Raw genomic sequence first — 15301 nt, 5'->3', positions numbered from 1 at the left:
TTGTGTTGACATTTCAAGTATGTGAAGGTAAGGATTAGACTGCCTGAAGAGTTGATTCTCCAATGCAAAAGGTTTCACTCTGCATGACGGATCGGATAAAAATACTTGAATTTAAGAAAAGCGAAGGAGAAAAAGACGTGCAAAAAGTAAAGATTACCAACTTCCCAGCAGAGGAATTGTCTGGCTCACGTAACCTGGCTAATGGCGTATCGAGCATGTCAAGGGAAGGATGCACATTTCGAGATCCTCTTCCTAATAATCCACAGGGCACAAATTGCGTGCATTTGGTTTAGGTAACACTTTATGAAAACGGGTTGACTTAATTAATGTAGTTAAATATATGCACCTATTAACAGTGGAAGTTTAAACAATGCGTACCCAACACAAACCGCCACCCGAATCAAAGGATTCATTTGTTCCATTCATAAATTCATCTATCCAAATTTGATCATCAGATTTTCTAAGAGTAGGCGATGCGGCGTTTTGTTACGGTAGACGGCAAGCATCACGGAAAATAGTCGTACAATCTCGATTCAAAGCCAATCCGTTGAAAGCATACCCGGTCTTGATTCAGGTATGAGACGGTTGGCAATAAAAATCAAGGTGGTTTAAATCGTGAGTTAAATCAGTCCAGTTTTATTTTGATTATTTAAATCAAACATTCCCCCTGTGATAATCCCGAATTTTTTTTATTGTTTGCTCATCATTTGATGCTTTATATGTGCCTATGTTCTGTATTTAAATCAAAGAATCACCCCGCAAGAAAGATTTATACCGTTTATAAGAGGAAAAAGAAGTTTTTTCTGAGCAAATCGGTGTGACTTCTATTTTCTATTTTGTTCGTCAATTACCAATCCTATCGCAATCAAGTCACAACACAAAAAAAAAAAAAATTCTAACTAAAAAAAAAGCAGTTCTTGCTAGCTAAATACTACATGAATAAAATGTTATTTACAGTAATCAGTGATCGGACGGATTGATTAATGAATCTGCCATATTCAAAAATACACCTAGTTATAACGAATCACTAGTTTCAAGCTTCAGTGATTTAAATCAAATGTATTTGATATTAATAAAATAATTATAATTTAAATGAAATGAAAATGATTAATTTAATTTCAAAGAACAATGAGTCTTTTTTGTTCTGGCATAAAATGACCTAACTAAACTGAATATTAATGTGAAAGGGGAACTCTCGTCATGCTGGCATCTGTTTTTCCATAAATATTCCCCTTTTGTCTAACATATGTTTGACGCTTCAGCTACTAAATGCTTTGTTCTATTTTATTTCACATTCTGCAATAACTAGACACTCCTTTCCACAAGACTCTGCACGAAACAATAAAGTATTACTATTCACTTCGTTAGTGATTATTGAAGCTCTAACGTAAAGCACCGATTTTTCTACTGAACAAAATACCATTCGTTCATCATCAAGTCGATATATGTACGTACATCGTCAACACACACACACACACAAAAAAAAAAAAAAGACTTTCAGCTTTTTTTTTTTTTTGTGAAGAAGGAAGACCTGCGAAGCTATACGATGATGGGAATGAAGTAATGGCCGGCCGCAAGTCGGCAAGCCAGAGTGGGAAGCAAGGAGGTTAGAAGTACTAGGAGGGGGCACGTTGCAATATTGGTAAAGCCTAGTCATAAAAAGTTTAAACGATTTTGTGCCCAGCGTGACCGCAGATCTCTCTGGCGATTGGTGCGCGTGACATGTCACGTGTGAGATGGATGGTTGATTGTAGTAGGACTCCTTGCAGGCTTGCTCGCGCTCCGTCCGGTAGGTTTTATCAGATCGAAGGTTAGACTGTGGTGTATTTTAGTACCCCATAGCAAGACGAAGGCTAGCTACGGTCAGGTGATGTGGTCACGTTGGCATGGTAAGTGAGGAGAATAAGGAGGAAAATGAGAAAGAGGCGAGGCGTCAAGGGGGCATGGCTTGTGGAGGCTACGCGGCCGACGTCATGCCCTCTCCTACCCTTCTATCCTCCTTGGTGGGAAGGATGGATGGATGGATGGATGGATCTGGCTAAACCCTGTGAATCGGGCGGTGGCTTGCGCCTCCTAGCCAACATTATAAATCTAATTATATGTTTTGAATTCCAAGATTAAATTAAATCTCACCCCTGCCTCGATTTTAGCCACCAGTCTGATAACCTCCGCTTGGTTATTTCTACCCGTGTAAAGTCTATTTTTCCTTCACTGTCTTTAAAACCCAATGCTTTGATTAAATCCGCCCGGTCACTGTTAACTGTTGGGTGAAGCCCTTTACAGAAAAGTATTAAGTGTTCAGCCGTTTCCTCCTGCTCCCCACACACACTACATAAAGTTTCCATCTCCTGGTACTTAACCCGGTACGTCTTAGTCCGCAATACTCCTGTCCTGGCCTCAAACAACAAAGAGCTTCCCCTAGAATTATCGTAGATATTTTCTTTGCAAATTTCCTGTTTGAACATTCTGTACGTCTCCAGTGCTGGTTTTGTCTGCATACCCGTTTCCCACAGACCCTTCTCTGTTTCTTTTATCCTTTTCTTAACCCGTAATTCCTGGTTGGCGCCCCCACTGCCGCCCAAATATTTGCTTGATAATTTTCTAGTTCGCTTTCACCATTTGGTATCTACATTCCTCATGTACAAATAACTGAAAACTTTCCTAGCCCACTGCTCTTCCTCCATTTCCCTCAAACGCTCCTCAAAATCCTCCTCAAGGCTGGAAAGGGTATACCGCCATCTATGAGCGACGGTGGCAACCAGACAATCGGCAAACCGGTTGCGTGGTCGCCGCTGTCGCTCATAGATGGCGGTAGCCCTCCAGAGTTTTGTGTCATCATTTGTTTGCTGGCGACACGATCCTGGGGAAACTAGCCCTTAACAGCTCCGCTGTACAAAAAAAAAAAAAAAGAATTATGAAGTGAAGAGAGTGTTGCATAGGTTCGATCTACGCTCAAGATGCGCGAGTGCATCTTAAACGCCTATACATGGCTTGCAGCGCTTGCAGTTGACGTCATCGCCGCCTACTCAAAAGTCCATCAGGCAACATTGGCGGTAGCCATTTCTTGGCTACCGCCCACTTTTGGCAAAGGTTTACTTCCGGGTCACTCCCACTTGTTCTTGCTGAACTAGGCTAGGTGGCGCAAGCTGCCGCCCGTTACAAAGGGTATAGCCATTACCATCCATCCATCCATCCATGGGAAAATTGAATAAAATAATATTAACTATAAAAATAATAAAAAGGCGGGACAGAGGAAAGTTAGAACGCTTCCGCGTAGCTCCAGCCCAATACGCTGATTAGGTTTGATTAAAGAAAACTTGGCGACTCCCTCGACGGGGGAAAAAACGGGTATAATGTGTTTTTTTTTTTTTTTTCTTTTTTTGCCCAATTCCTTTAAGGTCATTTTGGCGATACCTCGCTCTACCTGGTGATACAGTAGTTAGAAAAGTACGGAGGGGGAGCCAATTGGCTTAGAAAGGCGAGGGCAACGTTGGGCTAGGGGATAAATGATACTTTTTATTTCCTAGGCTAGGTGGCGCAAGCTACCGCCCGCTATAAAAGGTACATCTATTTGCATTTATTTATCCATCCATCCATCCACTTAGCTATTGGGAACAAAGCGTGTGATTGGGTCCGAATGCTCGCCGAACGCTGACGCAATACTCGTGTCCAATTCATGCGCAGCGTGCGTGCCCACTCAATGGCGCCCACTTTTGGCAAAGGTTTACTTTAAGTCCAAAAAAAAAAAAATTCGGTGGTACTATGTTTGTTTTACAGAAGATGCGCCGTAAGCAGCAAGGCCACCACAATACGGCGGCTGGCTTGATGTCACTGCAAGCCATGTACAATATTGCACTGGCTTCATGGCCACGGAAATCATCTCCAAGCACGTGCATTTCCATTTTCTAATTACGAGACCACACGTGGACTGGGAATTCATAAGAACTGCCAGGGGAAGCTCTGCTTACAGCACACGCACTTTGCCTTCTGTCGTGCTTCGATTGCGCGTGCGCCGTTGCGTTATCGAAGGGCTGGAGGCGGAGCTTATGCTACAGAGCTTACGTTGCAAAAGGCTACATGTATCTTAACTGATTAATCACTCCTTGAAGAATAGGCCTGTCTTCCTCGGTCAGGAAGCGCGAGCGCGTTGCTTGTATAGGGTGTATTCACTGGCGGCCATAGCTGTGTGCGCGAATGCTGAGCGCGTGCTGACGGCGGGCTTCCACAGTTCTTCTGCATACGTGCATTCCGCACCATCAAGAGTGCCGGTCTTAGCAGCATAGTGATGTGAGCTCGTTCTGAGCATGCGCTTTAAACAGTCCCCACAAACATGGCGTCCAGTGAATACTCCCTATTTGAAGCGCTGGATGTCCTGACCATCCAGCGGTTTCGCTCATAAACCGTCAGTGCTGCCTTCGATCGCGCGCGTGCCGCGGTCGTTTACAAGCGCGTGTCAGCGTCCGTGTACGCCCGATAACAGTGCGCCAGAAAGATCTAAAAAAAAAAAAAAGGAAAATTAGACAAAATAATGAACAAAAGGTAAGGGCGCAAACGAGCTGGTGGTGGTTAAACATTTCGACAAAAAACCCGAGACTGGGACAAAAAGGGACGGACAAACACAAAGTCTCAATTTGAGATTTTGTGTTTGTCCGTCCCTTTTTGGCTCAGTCTCGGGGTTTTTGTAGAAATGTTTAGACAAAATAAATTTGCAGCTCGTGCTTTCAGAGTTCTTTCAAAACGAAAAAGAATGCATTCCCTGTAGTTCAAGTTTCTTTGTGCTGTTGCTTTCTTTCGCAATTTTATATCCATCACCTCCCCATCGTACCTTCCCGCGCCTAGATCATCTATGTAATTTACGTCCAATTCGATCATGAACTGTTTCTCACCAGAATTCCACACTACCATTGGCTCGAGGATTGGAATTCACTACCTCATAACATCGTTTCTATTGATGATACTACTAAATTTATTGAAGCCATTACCCTCTCTTTATCTAACCTACCTAGCTAGTTTACAGTGTTATAATTGTGTTTACTGTTCTATTTGTTTTTGTTCCATTGCCACCCCCTTGTATAATGCCCCACGGGCCCTCAAGGAAAGTAAATGATGATAATGATGATCAATGTAATACTGCCAGATTAGCTACCGCGAGCAACGCGAGAAAGCGCAATAAAGAGCAATCTAAACACGACCTAAAAATATTGGTTTTTGCTCGCCAGATGGCCGAGTCGCTGCTCAAACTTTTAAATTCCAATAAAATTTCACGTAAAAAAAGTAGAAAAAAGAAAGAATTCCGATTTTTTTTTTTTGTAAAACTTATCACTAGGGCAGGGTCACTGACTTTCACTGTCAGTACGTCATAGAAAATTAGCAAAACTGTGAAGGATGCAGTTGACGAAAGGTTTTCGTGAATTAGCATTGTACAAACGCCTTGCCCCGTAACCTCTGAAGCGCTCAGAGAATTGACGGAGCGTTACCAAAGTGATTGCAGTGGAAGCGAACTCAGCGGGACTCCAGACCCCTTGAAGACAAAAGCCGTCATCATCCATTCGCAAAACGGGCAAGGCGCTTTTGTTTCGCTAATATATTTTTGTTGTTGTTTCTTTTCCCGGCCCCGCGGAGAAGCAGCCGGAGGTAGCCGGTTTGTGGCGCCCCCTCAGTAGCTGGCGGTTTTGTATCTCTCGCCACCGGGTCTGGGTATATAACCAAGTCGTCTGCTAGCGGAGCGCCAAAACAACGGCTTAGCCGCGGCCGGGATCTAGCGAAGGAGAGCGCGCGGTGCCGCGTGTTAGCGACCCTACCATGGACAAATCGTCGCTAGCGGAAAAGAACGAGGAGTGGATCAAGTTAGACGACCGAAAGGACAACCCGAGCAAGAAACAGTCGCGCTTCCAAGTCGCCAAAGTGGACTTCGCCGTCGAGAAACACTCGGACGACGAAGACGACGAAGAGAGGAGCGACGAAGAGCAGCCGCCGGACGGTCAGTCTTGGAACGCCTGCACCTACGACACGCACAATGTACGCAGTTTACGGCACTACACCCGCGAAGCCCTGCCGAGGCTGGACCACTACCGAAATGTCATGTCCGTTCACGGCCACATGGAAAGACCGACTCTGGACGAACTCCATAATGCCACGCTGTCCCTACTTCCCGACCAGAAGGTAAGATTTACTTTACTACCGCTTTTTCTTCTTTCTTCTTTCTTTTTTATACTCCACGTGACTGCGCGGCTAACACGTTAGTAATCTGATCAACTTCGGCCCAAGTGCGCGCCGGTTGCGATGTGGCCAAGTGACGCGCGAAGGCCTTGCGTCCGTTAACACGTTTCTTTGAACGAATCGCGGCGTGGCTCGAATAAAAGGGGGATGACGGGTTATGAAAGAAAAGCGCACGGCACGCCAGCCGGCCTTTCTCTGAGCCTGGGGTCATTTTACGCACATTTTTCTCTCCGGCAGCTTCTCGGATAACGCCAGTAAAGCGGTCTAAAATTGACACCGTCTGCGTGTTGAAAAGTGAGACTACGGCAGGTCTTGGCGAACGGATCTTCTTTTCTTATTACGGATTTTATTTTTTGCTTTTAGTCTTTCCTTTGGCGGCTGGGAGGAGCGGAACTGCTCCTCGGCGTATGTCTTTCCTGTTTAGTCCCCCAGTCAAACGGCGGCGAAAGAGGTGAAGTAATGAATGGACCGGTCCGGGGCGACTCTTAGAGTTACTCCCGGAAGCCCTCCGTCCAGCAGGAGACCTTACATTTTCGGACGGCGAGAGTCGCGACTCTCGGTCCTTCTCCTCCCCACCTTCCCTCTCCATCGGACTGCAGCAGAAATGCGAGCGACTCGGTTAGCAGACGAACACGTAAAAGCGGGGTGAACGGTGGCGGCGGTGGAGGGCGTTTGTTGGTGGGGAGCGGCGAGGGCAAGCAAGCAATCTGTGTGCGTAAAAATCTCCCGCTAAGTTCGGCGGTCCCCCCCTCCCCTCCCGTCTCATTTGCGACACTTGCCGCCGAAAAAGCGTCCAGAGTAAAATATCAAAGCGCGCAGACACAAAGAGCAGCGCCGCTTTTTCCCATCCCCCCTCCGGTTTGCTTGCCATTCGGTCGTCTGCTATTTGGCGTCTCCTTTCTCGTGTCGTCTGCTCCTTTTGTCGTCTGCTTCTATTTTTTTTTTCTTTTTCGCGTACCTTGTGGTGTGCCGTAGAGCCACAGCGTAGTAAAATTCATTCGCTCGTTTGAGTTTTTTTTTTTTTGGTGAAGAAGCGGTAGAGCTAGTTCTGGTCTTATTGCGCTTTTGATCTTTTTCTTTGTGCTCGGTTTCGCCCAAAACCCCTTCGACCCGCCCGTCCCGTAGAAGGACGGGAAACACTAGCGCCCTTCCCCGAGCGGCGGCGGCCAACACGTCATTTTATTCTTATTACTTAATCCTACTCTAAAGGAAATAAAACGCCGCAAAGGTGAAAACGATTTTGGTAGGGCAATTGACCTTGAGAGTTCTTTGAAGACACCGTCTGGAATCGTTCTCCTAGATTTCGCGCTGATCGCGTGCCCTCAGACGTGCACACGGACAGAAGGCACGCACACACCGCCAGAAAGTCCTTTCTCTCCAGTCTTCGGGACATCTAGGGGTGCGGTTCGAAAACTAGTTCCCTGTGTTTGCTTTTCTTTTTCTTTGACTCGGAGTACTTTTTTTTTGTGTGTGTGTTAATGCGCCCGGCTGCCGACGACGTCGGCTTTGACCCTTTTGCGCCAAAGTCATTACAAGGAAAAGAGGTGGTATTACGGCAGGGCGTATTGCTTCACCCCGCAGTTTTTGTCTATCAGGTCTATGACATGGATCAAATAGTCCGTCGTACCCTTTGAGACAAGGTCGTTGCTTTAAGACGACCTATCAGGGTGCGGCTGGGAACTATTTTTCTTTGTGGTCTGGTTTTTTCTGGTGGCTGCCTTTTCGGCGCGCGCGCACTATATTTAAGATTAAAAAAAAAAAAAAAAAAGGCGTTTCCTAGCCCTTTGTACAAGCCATCAAATACTTTTTGTCGCATATATTACACTAAGGTATCTTTGCACCAAGAATAGAACAGTCAGTCCCTCATTGAGTCGATTTACTCCCGAACTACTCTCTGTTCTTGGCGAACTATTTTTCGCTCGTGTTAGTGCGCCTTTACTCGATAATTTGCTGACAATTCTGTCCTTCGGCTTTTACGCAAGCTTTCTGTATTTGTGAGCCTGGGACGATTCTTTATTTGTATCCTTTTATTTTGGGCGTGATTTTGGGCGTTTTATTTATCGCGTCGTCCCCTTCCGTGCGCGCTTCGGTCTCCGCGGCGTAAATGTGTCCGGGGCTCAATTACCCGCGAACGACCTTTATGAGCCAATCGTGACTCTGGGAGGGGTTTATATGGTAGGGTGTATTCCTCCGCCGCCCGCCTCAGGCTCGCCGTCCTCTGGTGGTGCTCCGCCGCAACTGGTTGTAGGTTAGCCGCTCGTAATCGCTGCCGGGTGTAATTTGGGAGGGTTACGATACTTTTATCTTTATTTAGCTTTTATTTTTTTTCCCCCGCGAGTGGGATCTTTGAGTACACGAAGCACAGGAGGCGGAGTTTGCTGAGGGTTCTAGCTGGAATTATGCGGAAATGACATCAGTGTTAGACGTGACGGCATCTCGTGGAGAGAGCGCTTGCTCAACCGGCTTGTAGCCGATGGCGCATCAGAAAGACATTAGTGTCCCTAATGTTTTGTACCTGATTTATTTTCTTATTCTTCATTCGATTCAGTTGGCGTTATAGAAGCTTCGCCGTTTTTCTTTCTTTCATTTAGGTACGGTATTTTTTTTTCTGTCTGGTCGTGTCTGTATTATCGGTCGCCATTTTGTGAGGTGAGGTACGGGCATCTAGCCGTGCTGCAGGGGGATGATTTGCATATTTAGGACTCGCTCCTGTATGTCTAGCCGCGTGCAAGCGCCGCTCGCGGTGCTCGTGCATTCGCGGCTGTTTAAACATGTAAATATATATATTAAAAAAAAGCGTACTAAATGGCGGCTGACGACGGGCAAAAAGAAGCAAACGAAAAGAAACACACACAAAAGATATCTTTTATTTGATTTATTTTGTTGTTTTTCTAGTCACGCAAGGGAGCCAGCCTCCTCTGAAACGAGGAAATCGGACGAGCAGACGACGCAACGTTGTTTCGTTGGGTCGTCTGCTAACTTCTTTGTTCCGTCCGAGTCTGCCCGCAAGTTTCGTTTCTCTCTCCCTTTTGTTTGTTCGTACTTTCGTCTCTGACCGTTTCGTTTGTACGCTGGTAGTTTCGAGTTTATGGATTGCGAGGAGTTTTTGATATGTGTCTTTTTCGTTTGGTCTCGGTTTTGGGGCGAGGGGATCCTTTCGCGTTTGTTTGTTTTTCGCGCCCGCCGCGCGTCCGTCTGGGTCGAGCGTGAAATTCCAGGTGCGTTTGTTTGGTCTGGAGGCAGGGGGGATGGTCGAACTTGCTATCCGCTTACTGTGACTCCGGATAATGACACACCGGTTAAGACGAATAAACGGTTAATACGAACGAAAGGCTGGGCGTGCGAGTGCAACCGGACAGAAAAAAAGAGATAAACACCCGCTACCCATGTTAAAAAAGTAATACGCATAAAGGTACACTAATCTTGCACCTTTGTGGAACACTGCGCAAAGTATAAAGTAGTATTTCTTAGTTTGTGAACATTGTATTAAGAGGACACTGACAGGGTGTTTATGCTTGCCGAGGTTATTCTTTGCACATGACATATGAGAGCAATTACCCAGAGCACAATTTGCGGCTCGAAATTAATTTTTTTGTTTTCGTTCGAAAACCGCCGATCAAGGATTGGCCGGTTTGCGTCGCGCTCACTCTCTTCTCCGCTGTCACGCACCGTTCTCTATAGACTGGTTTAGACAAACACATTAAATATAATCAATGTCGTGGGTCATGGAACGTAACACTCTATTAAAAACAGAAAAAAATATGGTACCCATTTTTGTGGTTGCAAAAAACTGCAAATACTGATTTTAAAAAAAGTTCCACAGAGCAACATGCCCTTATATCGCGGATAAAGCGATGGCGGCGGATGACGGGCGTGGGACCTCTAGCTCAGAACCGTTGTTCGAGGTACCGGTGAATCTGTCTATAGCTTTACCGATCCACACAATTAGGATTTATTCCGTACGATACGCCCGACCACCAAACTGGTTCGCACGAAGACGTCGCCGTGTCGTCGACCCTTCTCCCGGTTGGAAACATGGTAAACTAGTATTGTAGTCGTCTCACAAACACGAATTGATAAAAGCTAAAAAAAAACGAGATTCTTTTTTTTTTGTTTTTGTTTTTGTGCGGCATAGAAGCGCATTTTCCGTCTGCGTCGCACAAAAAAAAAAAAAAAAACTGCAGTTGGGTGTAGTCACGTGACTTCCGGCAACTCTCTCCTCCTTTACATTCATCCCCAGTTTCGGTTTCGAGCAGGTGCGTTTTTTAACTTTATTAAAAATATACGTGACGCTGTAGCAAACTATTGATTGGGTATAGTCTTCCGACACCATATTAAATCACCTAGCAAAAAATTAAAACGAAATTGGGGGGCGGGGGGGGGGGGGGGGGGAGTGGTCAGTGTTCTTTCACACATGTACCTATACTTTTAGTATGCACACCTTTTGTTTTTGTTTCGTTTTGTTTTGTTTATTTTGAGTGACCCACCAACAGCTTAACGCCTCCTTAGTGGTGCACTCACCCATGAGTCAATTAGTAGTGTACTTTTAAACATGGTAGAATCAACACTAACATTTCCACAAATCTGTTCTAAATGGTTGTACGTCAGTTGTAGGCGTGTCATGGGTGCAGCATGGAAAGAATCGGTAGGGTAAAACAAAGTATAAAGTCTACAAGACCTACGAGGAACGTGCAAGCAGATGTGACTGAGTAGCTCTGGTGAATCAATTATACCATTTACAATCTTATACAGATATGTCAGTCCACGAATTGTTCTCCTGTTGTGAGTCTAACTTCACGAGTTCACAAATCCTCTCATAGCTATAGAAATATTTTGGTTGAAAATAACGATCAAACAAAACAAGAACGAATCTACGTTGAACACTCTCCTCCTGAATTTGTCACTCCCATACAGTTCCAGACAACTGAGGCATAATCGACACGACTAGGCATTAGTGAAGAAAACAAGCGTAGAATACAAAGTAGGTTAGAAAAGTCGTGTGTCACTCGTGTAATGGCTCCCAGCACTCTAAAGGAAGCATTCACAGTTGTAGTCACGTGATGATTGAAATGAATTGCAGGATTCATATAAACGCCTCGATCACAGATGACCTCAATGAGAGTAATGTCGGTATAAACTAATACACAGGGAGAACTCAGAATTTCACGCTTCCTAGAAAAGGACATAACTTTTCGTCTTTGACTCGTTTAAGAGTAGGTCATCTGAAAAATACCACGCCGAAATAGAATCTAAATCACGCTGAAGACATTCACAATCGTCAACTGTTTTAACCGCCGTAAACAACTTAATATCATCAGCAAATAACGACAACCGCGTGTGTTTAATACAGGAAGCTAGATCATTTACAAAAATTAAAAACAGCAAAGGACCGAGGCTACTGGCTTGAGCGCCTTGTGGAACCTTGGTTGCCAGACTGGGTCGACGCGCTGACAGCACCGTCCGCTAAAATATACGAAGCACAATAAACCTATATAAAGTTTATACCTCATATTGAAAATACATATGCTAAACATGTACTTTCAGTGTACTTTTCATGTTTCATAGGACTACAGAAGCCGTATACTCATTTATTTGTTTTTTCCCGAGGGTAGCGTTCACCGAATAGCGTATTTATTTATACACTTTGAAGTAGTTTTTTTTTCTTTTCTCTCGTTAAAAACCTACGTAGTGTGCTCATAAAGCGGGAGGTTGATATGCAGCAGCGATTTTTATTAAAAGCTGCCCCTCTTTGCGTGGTATGTCGTATCTCTCAATCACCGTAGGAGCGGAGCTGTCGGTCGCTTAAAGGAGCGGTGCAACGATATTCAACTGGAATGTTTTTCACTTCACACGAGCTTACTGGCACTAGTGGGACTCAAGGATACTCGCACGCAACGCCACTGGCCAAGGAACTCCTTTGTTGCGGTGTAATTTCAAGGACAAAAACGATCATTTTCATTCAATCTCTCCTTTGCAAAATTTGATGACGTAACGTGGGGATCGCAGTACACCCCAATGACGATATTTGAATGCGGTTCATAGAATGGACCCGAGCATTGCGTGGGCACTCGATTTGGGCTCGTGACAATTGCTAGCTCGAGAAGCATTCGGGTAGTGGCCCGTGTCCAATCGCTGCAACGACGACAATAGCCGAGCCATAGCAGTGTCTGGAACTCAGCGCGTGTCCTGTGCCATTGCCAACCCCAGCGCGTGGCTGTGATCAACATTGGCGGCATATAATCGGCTCCAGATCACGTGGCCGCTTGTTCTGGCTGCGAGTTGAGGGGGTGAACGCTGTTCATTTTTATTTAATTTTTTTTCTAGGACTTCTATTGCGTGGGGTGAAAAACGAACGCGTGTTTCATAAGTCATTAACGTAGGGGATCCGTTCTAACCGGTATTTGCGCAAAGTATAAAAATTGTCGCATCGCCCTTTAATACGAACTCCGCAGAATGTACACAGTTCTAGTCGAACTAGTTTCTGCTTTGCGTGATTCGTATTTTCTCTTTCTCGTGCCACGATTCCCAAGCTCTTTATAAATACATTTTTCATTGGACTTCAATGAATTGTTGCACTAGTAACAAAAACACAGATTAAAAAAAAAAGCGCCATGAAATGCGGGTTGATTGGACTGGGCTTGTGTTCCCTCACAAATTCACATAACATAACACGTGTGGGCTATATACTGAGACGATGAGCAACTTCTGATAGATGATCATAGGTTAATTAGACCCCACATCATTACGGGAAGTAAACAGTAGACCCCTTTCCAAATCCCCATCAAGTAACCGCGGCACGAGGGCCGCGTGGATCGGTGGCCGAGTGGGCTAGCTCACACCAGCTCGGAGCACGTGGACCGAAAGCTCGCGCTGCAGAACCCAGGGATCCTGAGTTCCATCCCCGACCGTGCCCGTTTCGATCTGGATGAGCATCGTACCGGCGTGCGGTCGTGTATCCCTACTGCGTGGTGCACGTTAAAGACCCCAGGCTAGCGGTTGTACCGCACTGGCTAAATTGCTCACCCACAGCTGAGACACCAGACGCCCACTGAGGCAGACTAACTTCCGGCTGTATAAACATACACACAACAATTTTCTTTGCCTCGTGCCCAATACGTGATCAGAGCACGTGCCCTAAACAAAGGGCGGACTCTAATAATTAGCTCATCAGCTTCTAGATGACGTACCCTTGATGAGGGTCTGTAATTGTATGAGACGACGGTGAGAGGCACGATAAAATAGTTATAAAAATCGATAAAAACTGCGTCAGTTTGTGAGGATGAGTGAATGCTGGCATGTAAATCAGTTACCAGTTCAAAAAGCTGCGATTCACATAAAAGTTACAATTGAAAACGAGCGTGTTGGTTAATAGATACAAAACTTGAAAGTATTCCCTTTCCTTTATAACTATAAAGGAAAGGGTATGCGATTCACATAAAAGTTACAATTGAAAACGAGCGTGTTGGTTAATAGATACAAAACTTGAAAGTATTCCCTTTCCTTTATAACTATAAAGGAAAGGGTATGCGATTCACATAAAAGTTACAATTGAAAACGAGCGTGTTGGTTAATAGATACAAAACTTGAAAGTATTCCCTTTCCTTTATAGCTATAGTATCTCCTTTCCCTCTTTGAGAACGTTGAGACCCTTGGGGGGCGGTTTTTTATCGTTGTGCCATTCTATGTTTTTGCTAAATGAAAGATGTCCTGTTCCCGTCCTCGTCCTCTCTGTTCTATACTTTCAAGTTTTGTATCACATAAAAGCCATGTTGAAAACCATGCTGCAGTGGTTAGAAACAAGTATATATTAGAAGCGAAATGTTTCGTTATAGATGAATAAATTAAATGTTCTACAAGATTGCAGGGAACAGATGTCAGTGAAATAGGTCTATAGTTTGCTACACTGTAGCGATTACCAGACTTATAAGTTGGAATCACATTTGCCGACTTCCAAATCGTCAGAATACTACCGATTTCAAAAAACTGCATTCTAAAAAAAAAAAAAAAAAGGCCCGTGCATTTACTTTCCCGCACAACACTCGGAGAAACAATCACCGCATCTTACGGAGGCAGCTCAGCGAATGACGACGCCGAAACATGTGTTTAGACCAAAAAACGCAGTCTGAGTTGTGACATTTGGCAGTGCAAAACGTCACGCCTGCATTGCTTAATGTCACAACTCAGACCGCGTTTTTGGTCTAAACATATGTTTCGGCGTCGTCAATCGCTGAGTTGCCTCCGTAAATTGCGGTGATTGGCCCTCCGAGGTGTTGTGCGGGAAAGTAGACACGCGGCCCTTTTAGAGTGAACACCTGTCGTGGTTATTGTATCTATTGTGTCACTGAACTGCAGCAAGTGTTTTATTAACTTATTTATTTCACAATATTGTAACCCTTGGTGGGGTCATTACAGGAAAAGGAAACACGACAGGAATAACAATCCAAAGACAAAAAACAGCGGCAGTCAACAACAACAACACAACTCGCGTAACATATTCATTCAAATATCTCGAAAAGAACGTCACTCCTACGTTTGTTCTATCAAACCACTATATGCACTCTAAAGCCACACTCCTCACATAGAAAGAAGTTTCACGCACTCTATGCAAATCATAGAAATTTACTCATAAAAGCGCTCTAGGCGATGAGGAAACTCTACAAGAATATCCGAATTTACGATTTCCAGGGGAGGAGGTTCCATTTATTTATTGTCTTTGGAAAGAATGAATAATAAGACACGTTGGTTCTACTCTGAAGGGGTTCGATCACTTTGCAGTGACTATTTCTTAATGCACGAATTATTTGGAACTTCAGGTATTTTGTATATTCAATGTCAAATAGGCCATGATACAACATGAACCTTTTGTGCCACTCTGTTTCACAAAACTGCTCGAATATAAACATTAATCTTCTTGGTTTAAATAACATCTTCCCTACTGTGTTCGGTACGTTAATTTGTATTCCACTGTTAAACCCATCGTTCATTTGTCACACTGTGCATGATGTTTCCCCTTGCTCATTTTCGCAACGTACTTTATTTTTTGCTTCTATCTAGACACGTTTTCAGTTTCTTTAATCGCCGA

General features: G+C 44.6%; 1 protein-coding gene across 1 annotated transcript in view; it reads left to right on the top strand.

Moving 5' to 3' along the window:
• Positions 1-5694: 5694 nt before the first annotated feature.
• Positions 5695-15301, top strand: part of LOC8023778 (solute carrier family 12 member 2) — a 119912-nt gene continuing 110305 nt past the window's right edge. Inside the window, exon 1 of the mRNA XM_040209210.2 lies at positions 5695-6162. Coding sequence (XP_040065144.1) covers positions 5803-6162 — 360 coding nt within the window. The 5' untranslated portion in view covers positions 5695-5802. The remainder of the gene's footprint in view (positions 6163-15301) is intronic.

The sequence above is a fragment of the Ixodes scapularis genome, unplaced genomic scaffold, assembly GCF_016920785.2.
Source record: "Ixodes scapularis isolate PalLabHiFi unplaced genomic scaffold, ASM1692078v2 PGA_scaffold11__112_contigs__length_91849675, whole genome shotgun sequence".
Taxonomy (NCBI): Eukaryota; Metazoa; Arthropoda; class Arachnida; order Ixodida; family Ixodidae; genus Ixodes; species Ixodes scapularis.
The sequence above is the reverse complement of the archived record's forward strand: the minus strand, read 5'-3'. Positions and strand labels throughout refer to the sequence as shown.